The sequence below is a fragment of the Talpa europaea genome (genome assembly GCF_964194135.1).
Source record: "Talpa europaea genome assembly, chromosome: 5".
NCBI lineage: Eukaryota > Metazoa > Chordata > Mammalia > Eulipotyphla > Talpidae > Talpa > Talpa europaea.
Window position 1 is genome coordinate 142,888,788 of NC_140071.1, and position 13,873 is coordinate 142,902,660.

Below are 13,873 nucleotides of genomic sequence, written 5' to 3' on the forward strand. Positions count from 1 at the left end.
CACCACAGCGGCCAGGGAGGGCAGCAGGGGCCAGCGCTGCGCAGGCCGCGGCTCCCAGGGGCAGAGGGGCTAGTGTAACCCGTGTCCCGGGCCCTGCGCCCCTCACGCCGCCCGAGTCCCCACAGGCGCACGTGGGGACGGGTCTGGGCCGGTTCGGCCAACCAGGCACAGAGACCCGTGCTAGGGAGGGGCCGGCAGGGCAGAGGCCGGTGAGGGAGCACAGACCCTGGGGTCACAGCCGTGTGGCTGGCATCTGAAGGGCCATGGCCCAAGCCAGTCGGTCAGGCAGCCGCAGCGCAAAAGCATCGCGCCAGAAAACAGACGGGCGGACAGACAGACCCACCCGGGGCCCAGACCAGACGGCGCCCCGGGGAGGACAGGGAAAGCAGGGGTCATCGAACTACCACAGGGAAGAGCCAGATCCCTCAGGGGTCGTGCCAGCTCGGAGAAGGACGCCCCAGCTCCCCCAAGCCCTCGGGAGCCCCCCGCATGGTCCTCGGCTCCTCCCCTGGTTCGTCACCTGCGTCAACCTCAGCCCCGGGGGACCGTGCTCAGCGAGCTGCTTTGAGAGAGGAGAGGGGACTCTCACAGCTCCTCTGCAGCGGATCGCTGCAGCATCCTGCCAGTTACTCGCCAGCTTCCGCCTGTGCCTAACGAGCCCGCGACACCTCAGGGTCGTTAAATCTGCGCAGGGAAAAGCAGAGCCACAGGCAGGGCTGAGCCGCCCGCAGTGCCACACGCAGACACGCGCACTCCCACGGCCACACTCGCGCTCTGGGGCTGGGGCTCGGGGACTCTCAGCTCTTTATGTCTGACCTGTGCCCAGTGGCTGGAGCAGTGACGGTCAAGCCACAGATATTATCCCCCCTGACTCGTGTGTGACCCCCGTGTTAGAACCAGCCCAGCGGAGCGCCCAAGCCGCGCTGGGAAGCAGCATCCAGGCTGGGGGACCGGAACACGAGGGCCAGAACCAGGCCCCAACGGCAGGTGGGTGGTGACACCAGCAATGCCAGCAGTGACTGGACAATCTCCAGAAACAGCCACATCGGCCCCAGCACACAGGCAAGTGAACACGCAGGCCACAGGCCCTGTGCGGGCCATGAAGCAGAGCGGCAAGGAGGTGCCACGCAGGCGGCGGGGTGGAGTGTGGAGCCCAAAAGGCTCCTGGATGCCCGCAGAGGAGACTGCCCGGACCCAGACTCCCTGCCATGCGGGCAGGTGGTCTCGCTGTGGCCACAGAGGAATCAGGGCAGCGTGTCCTCTGCCAGGGGTGAGGGGCACCCACACGTGCAAAGGCCTGTGGCCCGGCCGCAAGGGTGGGGTGGGCACCGGTGACCACCAGGTGCTGCACCTCCCCCCCCCCCCCCCCCCCCCCGCAGTGATCTTTAGGAATGGCTTTCGCCACGGTCCCTAGATCCGGCTGGGCAACGAAGCAGAGGAAGTTCAGCGGAAGTTCCCTGAAAAGGCAGAAGCTTATCAAAAGATAACGACCACCAAGAACCACTACAAGAATGCTAAAAAATCTTATCCCAAAACTTTAATCCCTTATCTGTCTTTCTAAACTTCCTCCTTTCTTCTATAATGGTCATTGTTTGATATGTAGATCACCTCCCTGATGGTGATAGGCTGAGCCCATGAGCAAGCTAATTTCTTTGATATTCATTCCTGTGCTTTTGGAAAACATATATCTACTGGTCACCAACTCAAAGAGAATTACACTCAGATTTTCACTCTTGAAGTGTGTCTGTTTGTCATTTCTTTCGCTGACGCCCTGACCACCCTGCACGCTTCTCTCAACCCTGAGGTGGCCTCATCGTCTCCTGCTGTGCTGGTCCGCGGCAACCAGGGAACAGCCTGGAGACACTGACCCTCAGAGGCGGCAGCTAGGTGTGCACCAGGCTGCGGTGCCTCGGGGCCTGGGGAGCCACGCCCGCAGACAGAGCCCTGGACCCCACAACACTGCACACAGCTCTGAGACCACCTGCCTCCCTGCTGTGCGCGGGCAGGACGTGGGGAGGCCGTGCTGCGCTGAGATGCAGCAGCCCCCCAGTTCTTCCACCCAGGCCCTGCTCCCCGGTGTGCCCACCAGGCCTGGCAGGCGGACGGTGCTGCGTGTGCACAGGAGGAGGCCGGGACGGACCCGCACCCTCGCTAAACTGATTTCTCTAAGACTTGAAATGCAAGTTAATTTTTAAGCCTCACAAATTAACAACTAACAGTTTAAAAGCCTAAAATTAAAGTTCAAAATTTAGAGGTGGCCAGGCCCCATGGGCACCAGCAGGTGTCCACTCCAGCCCGGCCCGCCCCTGGGTAGCACGTGCTAAAAGTCCAGGCAGGTCCCGGGAGGGCAGGGGCACACAGCTGGGCCTCTCCAGGTGAGGGGTGGGGGGGTCAGAGCACACAGGGCAGTCACTGCGGCTGGAAGGACGGGTCAGTCCTTCTCAGCTGAACCTACGGTGGCGGGGGGGGGGGTCCCTCCTCCTGTAATGGGGCTGATGCCAACGGCTGTTACAGGTGGCACCCCTGAAGGGGCTGCTGGTGAGGATGGAGCCCCGGGGGAAATGTGGCCCAAGTATGGGGGGTCTCTGATAAGAAATATCAGGGACTGCAGAAGTGTCCCCCAGGATTCAGTGTTTGGGATTCAGTGTTTTCGGATCTTCGGGGATACCGGGGTCCGTGATTCCGGCCTCCACTGCGCAGAAAGCTGTCTTGGGCTCTGCAGGACGGGCGAGGCCTCTGGCCACCAGCCTCAGAGAGGGAGGGTCGGGAGGCTGTGCAGGTGGCCGAGCGACAGAAACCGCTCCCGGTTCTGCTGCTGTCACGGCCTGGCAGGGGAGGCGCAGACCCGGGCGGAGCCTCGCTGAACTGCGAGTGGGGCCATGTGTCGGGCTGTTCGACCGCTGCAGCTGCTGTTTTAAATGTCCTTGTCAGGTGCTGTGCGGGGACGTCCATGCCGCTCCGGGAGCAGCTCCCGCTGAGTCTTCTGCTGTCTTCCTGAGGTGGATCCGGCCTAGTCTGGCGGCCGCTTGCGCCAAGCCTCGGTGGCGGGAGGAGGCCATCTCAAGAGCGTTTGTGTTTAGGACTGAGAATTCGGGCACAGCTTCGGGGCAGGGAAAGGCTATTTTTGGCCTCAGTAACTCTTTCGTTTCCCTGGTTTGTTAACTAAATCCCAGTGTTGTTCTCTGAGCCTGAGTGGTCTTGGAATGGTGCAAGCAGGTCAAGAGCTCAGACGGTGACCGGTCACCTATTTATACATGTCCTTGGCCAGTGTTAGTGCCCCTTGCTGCCCTGGATCACTCCTGCCGTCTCCGTGCCATCCCCTACCCAAAACTCACCCGCCTATTTGGCATTAAACTGAAATGACCCCCACCCACCCCATCGTGCCCCTGGGCCTCCACCCCAGCGCCCGGGGGCCTGAGCACGTGACAGCAGACGCAGGGCCTGAGCAGCCGCCAGGCACGGCCCCGCCACAGCCAGAGCACTGGCACTGGGCGGCAGGGCCAGACTCTCGCCGTGGCTCTGCTGGGCATCCAGGCAGCGTGTTTCTGCAGAAGGTGCAGCCCCAGAGGGGGCCGCAGGCTGCCGGGCCACACACAGGGCTCACTCATCCTGGGGCTCCCTTCCAGCTGTGAGTTTCACACGCCGCCCCTCCGCCTGCGCTGAGTCCTCTGGAGACAGGAGGGCGGGGGTGGACGACAAAGAGGGAGGTGCCTGGAGCGCCCGGCCACAAGTGTTCTGCCGTCACTGGGAGGGTTTCTCTCCCTGAAACTGGTCAGTGTGACTCCAGGAGAAGCTTTCCTGGTGAGAAAGTTCTCAGAGCTTGTTTCAGTTGCTGAAAACCAGAAAGGCCAGTCCCACCCACAGCTGAGCGCAGCGGGCAGCAGGCACGCACCGAGCGGGTTGGACCACAGAGCTGGGCCTGCCCTGGGGATGCGAGGCCTTACCTGGGTGCAGCTGATACGAGCCACTGTGGTGCCGTCTGACCAAGTACTTCCAGCTGCCCGCCGCCAGCCAGCCCTCTGAACCCATGCCGGTCAGCCCGTCCAGCGCCAGGGGCGCCGGGAACAGGCCCGGGCCACACCCACGCACATCGCGCCAGGAGGCAAATTGGCGCCCTCTCTCCTGCGACCCCAGCACCCGCTGACAGTGGCGATTCTCCCTCTTGGCGCTCGCTCGTGGAGAGGAAACCAATAGTGACTTACCACAAAGCCGGCAGGAGCCGCATCCATAATTTACAGGGAGACCTTCGGCCTGCTGGGCCTGCTGTTGCTAACGGCCGTGAATTATTTAGCCGGCTGCGACTACAGCAACGCACGCTGGGGGCGCAGACGCTGGAGGAGAAACCCCAGCTGGCCTGCAGGCGAGGAGCGCTCCAGCATGGCTTGCGTTAAACCAGCAGCAGTGAAAATAATACCTGGGGCTTCTCTTTTATAGTCAGGAGGTTTTATAACTCTTACTTCCCTAAGTATCTTGAATTTTCAGTCCCAGAGGGCTCTCCAGCAGGGAGAGGGGGGATCCCGCCCATGCAGAGCGCACAGTCCGCCCAGCGGGCCACGCTGAGCGCAGCCCCGGCCACAATTGCAGCATGAACCAAGAAGACGCTTCTTTGAAGGGCTCAGGCGGACATTGAGAAACAAGAAAAATCTCCAATAAACAGCTTCACCTCACCCATGAAGGAACCTGAAAGGGGCAAAGGCAAAACTGAGCAGAAGGAAAGAAATAATAAAAATCAGAACCAAAATAAATGAAATAGAAAGCAAAATGACAATGCCAGAGACCAATGAAACCAAGGATCAGCTCTTTGAAAAGAAAGAAAATCAATAAGCCTTGCCGCAGGCTCACAAAAGAGAAAACTCCAATAAATAGAATCAGAAATGAGAGAAATGGTAACAGATACCGCAGAAACACAAAGGACCATAAAATAGACTACTCTAGACAACTATATGCCAACACATCTGATAAACTACAAGAAATGGACACACTTTGAACAAGAAGGCCTACCAAGACAGGGCCAAGGAGAAACAGAAAATCTGAATACGCCAATCACAAGTGTGGAAATTGAAACAGCAGTGAAAATATCCCTAGAAACAAAAGTCCAGGACAGATGGCTTCATTAATAAATTCCATCAAAATTTCAATGAAAGGGACCCCCCTAATGGCGCAAGGGGTTAAGATGCAACCGGTGAAGCTGTCTGCAGCCTCTGCAGCATGAGTTCCATCCCCAGCCGGCCAGGGAGCTACCCACATGGCGCAGCAGACCTCTCCTGTCTCGTCCGCTGCTCCCCTCAGCAGTGCATTTCGTCAGTCTGCCTGTTCTGCTCCCCGCTCTGTCTCTGGTAAATCCTCTCACTCTCCACGCCTCTGGCCTGTACCCCAGCTCTTGTATGCATAGATAAATAAATCTTAATAAATAAATAATCTTTAAAAAAAACCTTCGATGAAAAACTCATGCTGATTTTTCTCAAAATCTTTCCCCCCAAATTAAAGAAGACCGAATGCTTGCTGACACATTTTACGAGGCCAGAGTTATCCTGACACCAAACCCAGACAAGGGCATCACAAAGAAAGGAACTAGCGGGCCAATATCGCTGCTAAACATAGACACAAAAATTCTCAATAAAATACTAGCAAACCAAATCCAACAACATATTAGAAGTTTCATACATTATGACCAAGTAGAATTCATTCCAGGGATGCAAGGATGGTTCAACATACACAAATTAATTAATTAATGTAACATGCTACATCAAAAAGGACAAAAATCATCCCACCATATCAACAGATGCACGGAAAGCATGATAAGATTCATCACCCACTGACGATTTTCAGAAAACTTAATAAAATGGGGATAGAAGGAACATGCCTCAACATAATAAAGTCATATATCCTAAACCCATAACCAGCATTCTACTCAACAGTGAAAATGAAAGTTTTTCTTTAAGACCAAGACAAGGTTGTCCATTCTCACTTTCTGTATTTACATTTAATTTAGTATTTGTTGTCCAATAGTAGAGCAATTAGAAAACAACAAGAAATAAAAGCAACATAGACTGCCAAAAAATGTGAAATTATCATTATATGCGGATGTCATGATAATATACACAGAAAACCTTAAAGTCATTACTGAAAACCATTAGAAACAATAAATGAGTACAGTAAAGTGACAGGCTATAAAATCAATCATGAAAATCTGCTTCATCCCTATATGTACACGCAAACAATGAACTAGAAGGGGAAAAAAAAAAAAAACAGGAAAACAATCCTGTTCACATTGCATCAAAAAGAAATAAATACTTGGGAATAAATTTAACAAAAGTGAAAGACTTCTACAATGAAAACTGTAAGGCAGTGTTAAAAGAACTAGAAGGAGGGCCTCCCCGGTAGCGCAGCGGTTGAGCGCTGGGTTGCGAAGCTGCCCGCGGCCTCTGCGGCGCCGGTTCGATCCCCGGCTGCTCCCCGGCCATCGGAGGAGGGTCCCGCATGGCGCGCAGACCTCTCCTGCCGCCCGCTGCTCCCCTCAGCAGTCTACTTCGTCAGTCTGCCTGTTCTGCTCCCCGCTCTGGCTCTGGTGAATTCTCTCACCCTCTCGCGCTTCTGACTGTACCCAGTGCTTGTATAAACAAAACAAACAAACAAATAAATAAAACATGCCTCTATAAAAAAAAAAAAAATTAAAAAAAAATCCAAAGAAGATATTTAAAAAAAAAAAAAAAAAAAAAAAAAAGAACTAGAAGGAGACACAAAGAGATGGAAAGATACTCTTGTTCATGAATAGGGAGATTATAATTAAAATGTCCATCTTACCTAAAGCAAAAATTCAGTGCAATCCCTACCAAATTCCAATTTTTTTTTAGAAAGCACAATAAAAAATACTAAAATTTCTATGGACAAAACCCTGAATAGCTAAAACAGTCTTGAGGGGGGAAAAAAAAAAGAAAATTGGCAGCATCATGCTATCTGACATCAAACTATACCACAGAATCACAGTAATTAAAACAGTATGGTACTGGACTAAAAACAGACACACAAATCCATGGAACACAGTCAAGAGCAGAGACAAACCCACACATACACCAACACTCCATCTGTGACAAAAGGGCCGTCCACGCAGCGGAGAAAGGCAAATCTCTTCAAATGGGAAAGCTGGAGGGTCGCATATAAAATAATGAAACTGAATCACTGTCCAGCCTCATACACAAAAATAAATTCAAAATGAATTAAAGATTCATGTAAGATCAAAACCATAAAATATGTAGAAGAACACAGGTGATACGTCCTGTATCAGCCTAAGAGATGTCTCCAGGGACTCAACCCCTGGAGTTGAGGGAAATGGAAGCAAAAAGAAACGAACGGATCAAATTAAAAGGCTTCTTCATAGTGAAAGAAATTTCAGCTGAAAGAAGACCGTCTATTGAATAGGTGAACACATTTGCATATCCTACATCTGATAAGAGATTAATGCACGAGCTATATAATGAACTCTTGCAACTCGACAATAAAAAATGACAATTTTTAAAAACTGGGGAGAAGATCTGAACAGACTCATCACCAACAAGAACATCCAGGTGAAACATATCCCTTATTATTAGGGAAATACTAATCAAGCAGCAATGAGCCGTCACCTCACACCTGTGAGCATGGCTGACATCAGAATGACACTAACCACAGGCGCTGGCCAGGAGTGGGGGACAGGAGCCCCACTCCCTGTCGGCGGGACTGTGACTGGTGCAACCACTCTGGAAAACAGCGTGGAGTTCCCAGAAGACACTCGAGCGAGGGCCACGCTCACACCCGTCAGCCCACTTCCAGGCATGTAGCCAGAGAGCGTGAAATCAGCACTGGACGAGGCACCTGTGGACCCGAGCCGTGCCCGCTCCCCAGGCCAGCGGGCCATGCAGCGGGGAGCCCGGGCCCCGCTGCCTAGCCGGGCGGCAGGGGCTAGGAGGTGGGCAGGCGACAGGCCGCGGACCCGGTCACTTGACACAGCTTCTCCGGCTCTGGGCAGCCCTGGCCACGAGCACGGGAGCCTGAGCTCATGCCTGCCCTCAACGGTCCACCCAGCAGCTGGTGAGCCCACGAGAGTCTCCACCGCAGGAACTGAAGGCACCTCCTCTGCGGGGTCCTCTCTGCCAGCAGCACGAGGCCCCTGGCCGCACCCGCCCCATCCAGAAGAGCGGCCCCACGGAGGGACCCAGTGCCCGCCCACTGCCTGGAGGAGCCGCACACGGCGCTGGGGCCCAGGCGCAGGAGGCCTGGCAGGCACCACCACGGCCGCTCACCTGCCTGCACGGCTGCTGAGCCTCCCTGAGCCCTGCCTGGCAGGGGGAGGCACTGCCCCGTGGGGCCCTGGCAGGGGTTCTGGACAAAAAGGGGCCCTAGGACAAGGGCCCCGCAGGAAGCATGGCAGCAGCCAGGAGCCAGGCCAGTGCCCCTGGGTGGGGAGGAGGCAGGCGGCGCGGGTCCAGCGGGAGAGCTCGAGGGGGTTCCGGGCCCTCAGGGCCCCACATCAGGCGCTGGATGCTCGTCTGTGCCTCCGGGGGCGCCATGAGGCCGCTCACGGGAGGGCGCCGCGCCCAGGAGACTGGCGGCAGGTGCTGGGTGCACGAAGCCCCACCAGATTGGCGGCCCGGTGTGTGCACCGCGGGTGGGGCTGCCAGCCCTTGCAGACCCCGACAGCACTCAGAGAGCTGGAGGGACGCCCCCGCGGGCCTGCGGCCAGCACGCGGGAGGCAGGCGGGGCTCCCTGGTTTCACTGCTTTTGAATTTTTTTGGAAAAAAGTCCACAGTATAAATAATTATTAATAAAAACCCCAAATGCCTTGTTGAAGTGGAAGGACGTCAACCCAAAGAGCGCAGGCCTCCACGCGCCCCAGCACCCCTACGCGGGCGCCCACGGCTGGGAACTCCTCGGCAGCTGGGATGTGACTTGACCCCCAAAGCAAGCCCTGAGACGCCCAGGAGCTCTGGCCGAGCGGCCCCTCTCACGCGGCGCACGGCAGGCCGCCGGCCCACCGCCACGACTCAGCAGACGTCTCTGAAACACGTGCAGGGAGGCCGCTGCTTTCCTGACAAGGAGAACATGAATCCATAGAAGCTCTGTACAGATACCCGGAGACCTTTCGCACTTCTCCTTCACAATTTTACAGAATGCAAATTCCTTTGCCAAAAATATCAATGATCGCGGCAGCTACACGCTGAAGTTCAGCTGCCTGCAAGCCCCTGGCGCTGGGCTCAGTGCCCGCTGCCCATGTGACCCTGCAGGAGGAGGCGGTCCCCGGGCGAGGGTAAAGATGGAGACAGACTCACCCCCACGGCCCAGGGGTCAGCCTGTGCTCTGTGGAGGTGAGGGCAGAACCCCGACTTTCCCCAGCTGGGGTCCCCGGGCCTGGCGGGGTGGTGGGATGGAGCGGCCAGGGAAGGGCCACAGACCGGCTCTCCTCCGCGGGGGTCAGCCACTCTCCGCGCAGGGCGGGTGCTCAGAGGAGGCCGCTCAGGCCAGACGCCTGACAGAAGAGGTGCTTCTAGAAAGCCGCCTCCAGGCGCCCCCCCAGGCTCCCCACCAGGCCTCAGCTGCCATGTCCGCGGTCACTCCCCGCACGCGGCGGGGTTGAGGCCGGGCAGAAGCTGGAAAGAGGCCCAGCCCGGCAGGTGCAGCCGACTCAAGGCCCAAAGGGCCGCCTGCTCCCGCCCAAGACAGGACTCCCGCCGCCAGCTTCAGGGGGAGGAAAGAGCGCGGAGGCTTCAGCGGGTCCGCGTCTGTCCCGTCTGAGCGCCCAACGCCTTTCCCGGAGAAGAAAGGCCGCTCAGCACGCGTGAAAGCTCACCAAGGAGGGTGGGAAGACAGGCGGGCCGTGGGCAGGTCCGGGGGCCCCGGGCTCGGGCGGGGCAGAGGGGGAACCGCCCGCAGGGCTCCAAGACTCCAGGGAGGGTGAGCCCAAGTCTGACAAAGAGGCGGCGTCGGAAAGTCCACGAGGACGCAGCAAGACGGCTGGGAGAGCTGCTCGCCGCGGCGGGCGTGCTCAAAGCAGCAGCAGCGCAGGCAGGCTGGGGCCGCCCCCCTGGGGACCCGGGAGCAGGCACCGAGGGGCTGGGGGCTGGGCCTCTGCCCCCAGCTCTGACCGAGAAGCGGGCCGGTGACGCAGGCTGTACCCCAGAGGCCCACAGGCGCTTGGGGGGGCAGCTCTCAGCTCTGGGACCGGGCGTGGCCACCTGCCCTGCGCTGCTGACCTTTGCTGCTTCCCTTTGCTCACTCAATGTGTCCCAGCGCGTCCTTGGGCCGCCTGCAGGCTGCCCGCCCCCACCCGCCGCCCTAACCACGCTGGCCCTGAGTGGGCGCCCCGGCCGCGGGTGTCTTCCTGCTGCTGACACCTAGACCTGCCCAACAGGGTGGTGATTAAGACGGACTCGAAACCAAGGCAGGCCCCTGGGGGCAGCGCTCTGGGCACCGTGCCTCCTGGCCTGCCTCGGTCCCGCTGGCCAGTCCTGCAGGGCCCAGTGGCCAGAGATGCTTCTGCAGGAGACCGGCGGGCGCCTGACCGGGAGGCCGGGCGGGAGAGAAGCCGCGCCTCACGGGCGTCTCCGAGACCGGCGGGCCACGGACCGGACGCGTCTCCCCAAACGTGCAGCAGGCACGGGAGGAGGGCCGGAGCTCACGGTCGCCGTGGGAACGCGAGGCAGCGCCCCTGGGGTGGCCGTCACCAGGGGAAGGGGCCGGGACGCCGCACCGCGTCCACCCCAGGCTCCGGGGCAGAGGAGGGCAAGGGGCAGCCTCAGCAGCGCTCAGGGAGCCGGGCTCAGGGGCCCTGGTGGCTGCACTGCCGGCGTCCAGCTGGGGGGTCGGTCGCCCCGCAGCGGGCCTTGACCCACTTTGTTTGTCGTCGCCCCCCAGGGCAGCCCCCCAGGAAGGGACAAGATGCCACGAGTCCCGCAACAGTGCGGCGCACAGGCCCCTTCCCGGCCTGGCCGCCTCCCGCAGGGGCAGTGCCGGGGGAAGGTGGGGCGCTCGGGCGGGGGCCCCAACGTCCTGTCGGGAGAGGAAGGTTGGGGATGGACAGCCCCTCGGGCGCGGGGCCCACGCGGGACGCCACCGCCTCGGAAGGGCCCCGGCCCCGGAGGGCACTGAGCGGCCACGCCCGGAGCGCAGCGTTTCCCCCGCACAGCACGGCCGAGGGCGGCTGGCGGAGGCCCCGGGTGGGGGAGGCGGCGTGCGTGGGCACGCCTGGCATGCGAGCGTCTGCGCGAGCGGCAAGAGGCGCTGGCAGAGGGGCGGGCGGGCACCGGTTGGGTTGCAGGTCCTGTGCCTGCTCGTCGAGGAAGTTCCCACTCCCGGCCGGATTACCCCACACAGCGCGGGTAACATGACGCCCTCTTTTTATAAGAGCCCCGGGCACCTCGGGCGGCGCCTGCTCTTCCCACGGCCGGGGCAGAGCCCTCACGGCGGCGAGGCCGTGGTGCCACCGGGCGGACACGGTCGCCTCCCACCCACCCGCCGGCCCGGCCCCGGTCCAGGCCCCTGCGGACACCGGGGCAGCCCCGGACGGGTGAAAGGACCGCGCACAGGCCGTGGCGGGAAGGGGTGTCCTGGACAGAAGCCGGGTGAGCCGCCATGGCCTGGGCCTCATGGGGGGACGGCCCAGGGAGGACCCGCACACAGCCACGCCCCGTGCCCCCCCCACGCCTGGCCCGCGCCCCGGAAGGCCACCGTCGTCCCCCTCCTGCCTGCCCGGCAAGTGTGTCCGCGCCTCCCGCGGAGCTGGAGCCCACAGGGGCCCGGGTCTGGGCTTGCCAGGTGCAGCGGCCTGCAGCACGTCAGCCGGGAGTCCGGCTGGGCCCAGGGGGCAGAGCCCGCACCCGGTTCTGAGCCGAACGGCAAACACGCCCGTGACGTGACACTTGTTGAAAACAACAGACACAAACACCAGAGCACGGACTTACCCCCATCAGACACGGCTGCAGACTGAAAGAGAAGAGAGAGAGACATGAGTTACTCGGGGCGCAGGCAGCCCTGCAGGGGCAGCGAGACTGGAAGCTGCCCGCCCGGTGCCCGCCCCGCCCGCCCGGTGCCCGCCCCGCCCCGCCCCACGGAAGTCCCCAAACCTCCCCTCAGAGGAGCGAGTCCCAGGAAGCCCAGCTCACAGCCAGCCCATGCCGGCCCGAGGGCCGCTCCCTGCCTCCTGGAGTCAGCAGCGGCGCCAGGAGGGGGCCCCGCCGCCGTCCCTCGGAGCCCCTGCAGCCAGGGGGCCCCTCCACACCCCCCGCCCTGCAGGGCGGACGGGGCCCAGCCGGGAGCCGCAGGGCAGGGGTCAGCCAGGGCTGGAGGACCCCAGCCAGGCAGCCCTGCGGAGGAGCTGCAGGCAGGCAGGGGGTTCCGGGAAGGAGCTGGGAGAGGCTGCGGGGAGGGGCTGGCAAGAGACGCGGGACAAGAGCAGACGTGTCCTCCTTCCCGGAGGGCGGGTGAGGCTGGAAGGACAGCCCGGAGACGCCGGCCGCGGCCCCCGAGGGGCAGCTGAGAAGGACGCTTGGGCTGCTGGTGCAGGTCAGACCCTGGGCTGGTCACCCCCAGGGGCTTTGTGGGGGGGTGGGCGGCAGAGGCAGCGGGAGGACCCCAGGCACGCGCAGCCTCCAGGGGAGGTGCTGGGGGCGCAGGGACAACCCGCGCCTTGTCCCAGCGTCCAGGTCACTGCCCAGGTGCACAGAGCCGCACGGGGGACGGGCCTGCTACTGCCCGTCTGGACAGGCCCGAGCTCCCCAGGTAGAATGGGCCCGAGCTCCTGCCCCCACTTCCCGGGCCCCCGGGGCGCCCCTGCCGCAGGACGAGGCCACCTGAGCAGCAGCTTGCCTTCCCGGTCCCGCTCGCGGCCCCCGCCAGCCGTGTCCTCCCGCGGCTGTGAGCCCGGGGCCTGCACCTCGATGTGGTGCGTGCCCAGTGGCATGCGTCTAAGTGCCTGCGTGTGCGTGCCTGGTGGCGTGTGCACGTGTGTCCCTGGTGGTGTACACGTGCACCTGCATGCACGTGGTCTGATGCCCACACACCATACTTGCTGTCCCAATCGCCCCCTGCCGCCAGGCCCCGCCACGCCCCATATGCTTGGCAGGAGGAGCGTCAAGGCCTCAGTCCTGAGCCCTGGGCCTCCCAGGCAGCCTCCCGTGCCCTGGTGGCCGCTGCCGCCCCAGCGGGCAGGTCGTGGGCTGGGGATGCCCCACACCCAGTCATGAGCCCACATCCTCCCGGGGAAAAAGTGGCCGAGCCCACAGAGTTCCAGAGGAGCCCCGGTGTGCACTCGCCGCCCCAGGGACGCCCCCTCAGGCCACAGGGCAGAGGCGGGGGTGGGGGTGCTGGGGAGGAGGCCCAGGGAGCCCGGGGAGACCTGGGAACAGGAGACCTGGGAACAGGAGACCTGGGAGGCCCAGGGCACGGGAAACCTTGCCGGGACGCACAGAGAAGAGCCGTGGGCACCTGCCGCTGCCCTGGGCGGCCACGGGGGAGGCACCCGCTGCAGGGCTGCTGCTCGGCGCTGTCCGGGAAGCTCCCAGCCCAGCCGCGGCCCGTGACACGTTTCCTTCCTCCCCAGCCTGGGAAGCCGCACGGACAGAGTTCCTTCCACACCCCACCCGGGAATGTTCCGGCACCGGGGCTGCCAGCTGGGCCGCAGGGGCACCGGGAGGGCCGGTGAGGACACCGCGTGGCCCCAGGGAGTGCACAAAAGCAGCACCCACCGTCCACACCCGCCACACTGGCCCTCAGAGCGGACGCCCCATGTGAGACCCGCCCCCCCAAGACGACGGGTCCTGGACAGGCGAGGCCTCGCGGGCCGCCATCTCCCCCCGCCCCCATCAACCCTCCCCCGGGCAACACCAGGCCCATACCCTGGGC

General features: G+C 61.3%; 1 protein-coding gene across 1 annotated transcript in view; it reads right to left on the bottom strand.

Annotated features, from left to right (window-relative positions):
• RGS12 (regulator of G protein signaling 12) overlaps positions 1 to 13,873 on the bottom strand; it is a gene marked incomplete at its 5' end in the record, with an annotated part of 40,105 nt that overhangs the window by 12,681 nt on the left and 13,551 nt on the right. Inside the window, one exon of the mRNA XM_084233039.1 lies at positions 11,935 to 11,956. Within this exon, the coding sequence (XP_084089165.1) occupies positions 11,935 to 11,956 (22 nt within the window). The remainder of the gene's footprint in view (positions 1 to 11,934; positions 11,957 to 13,873) is intronic.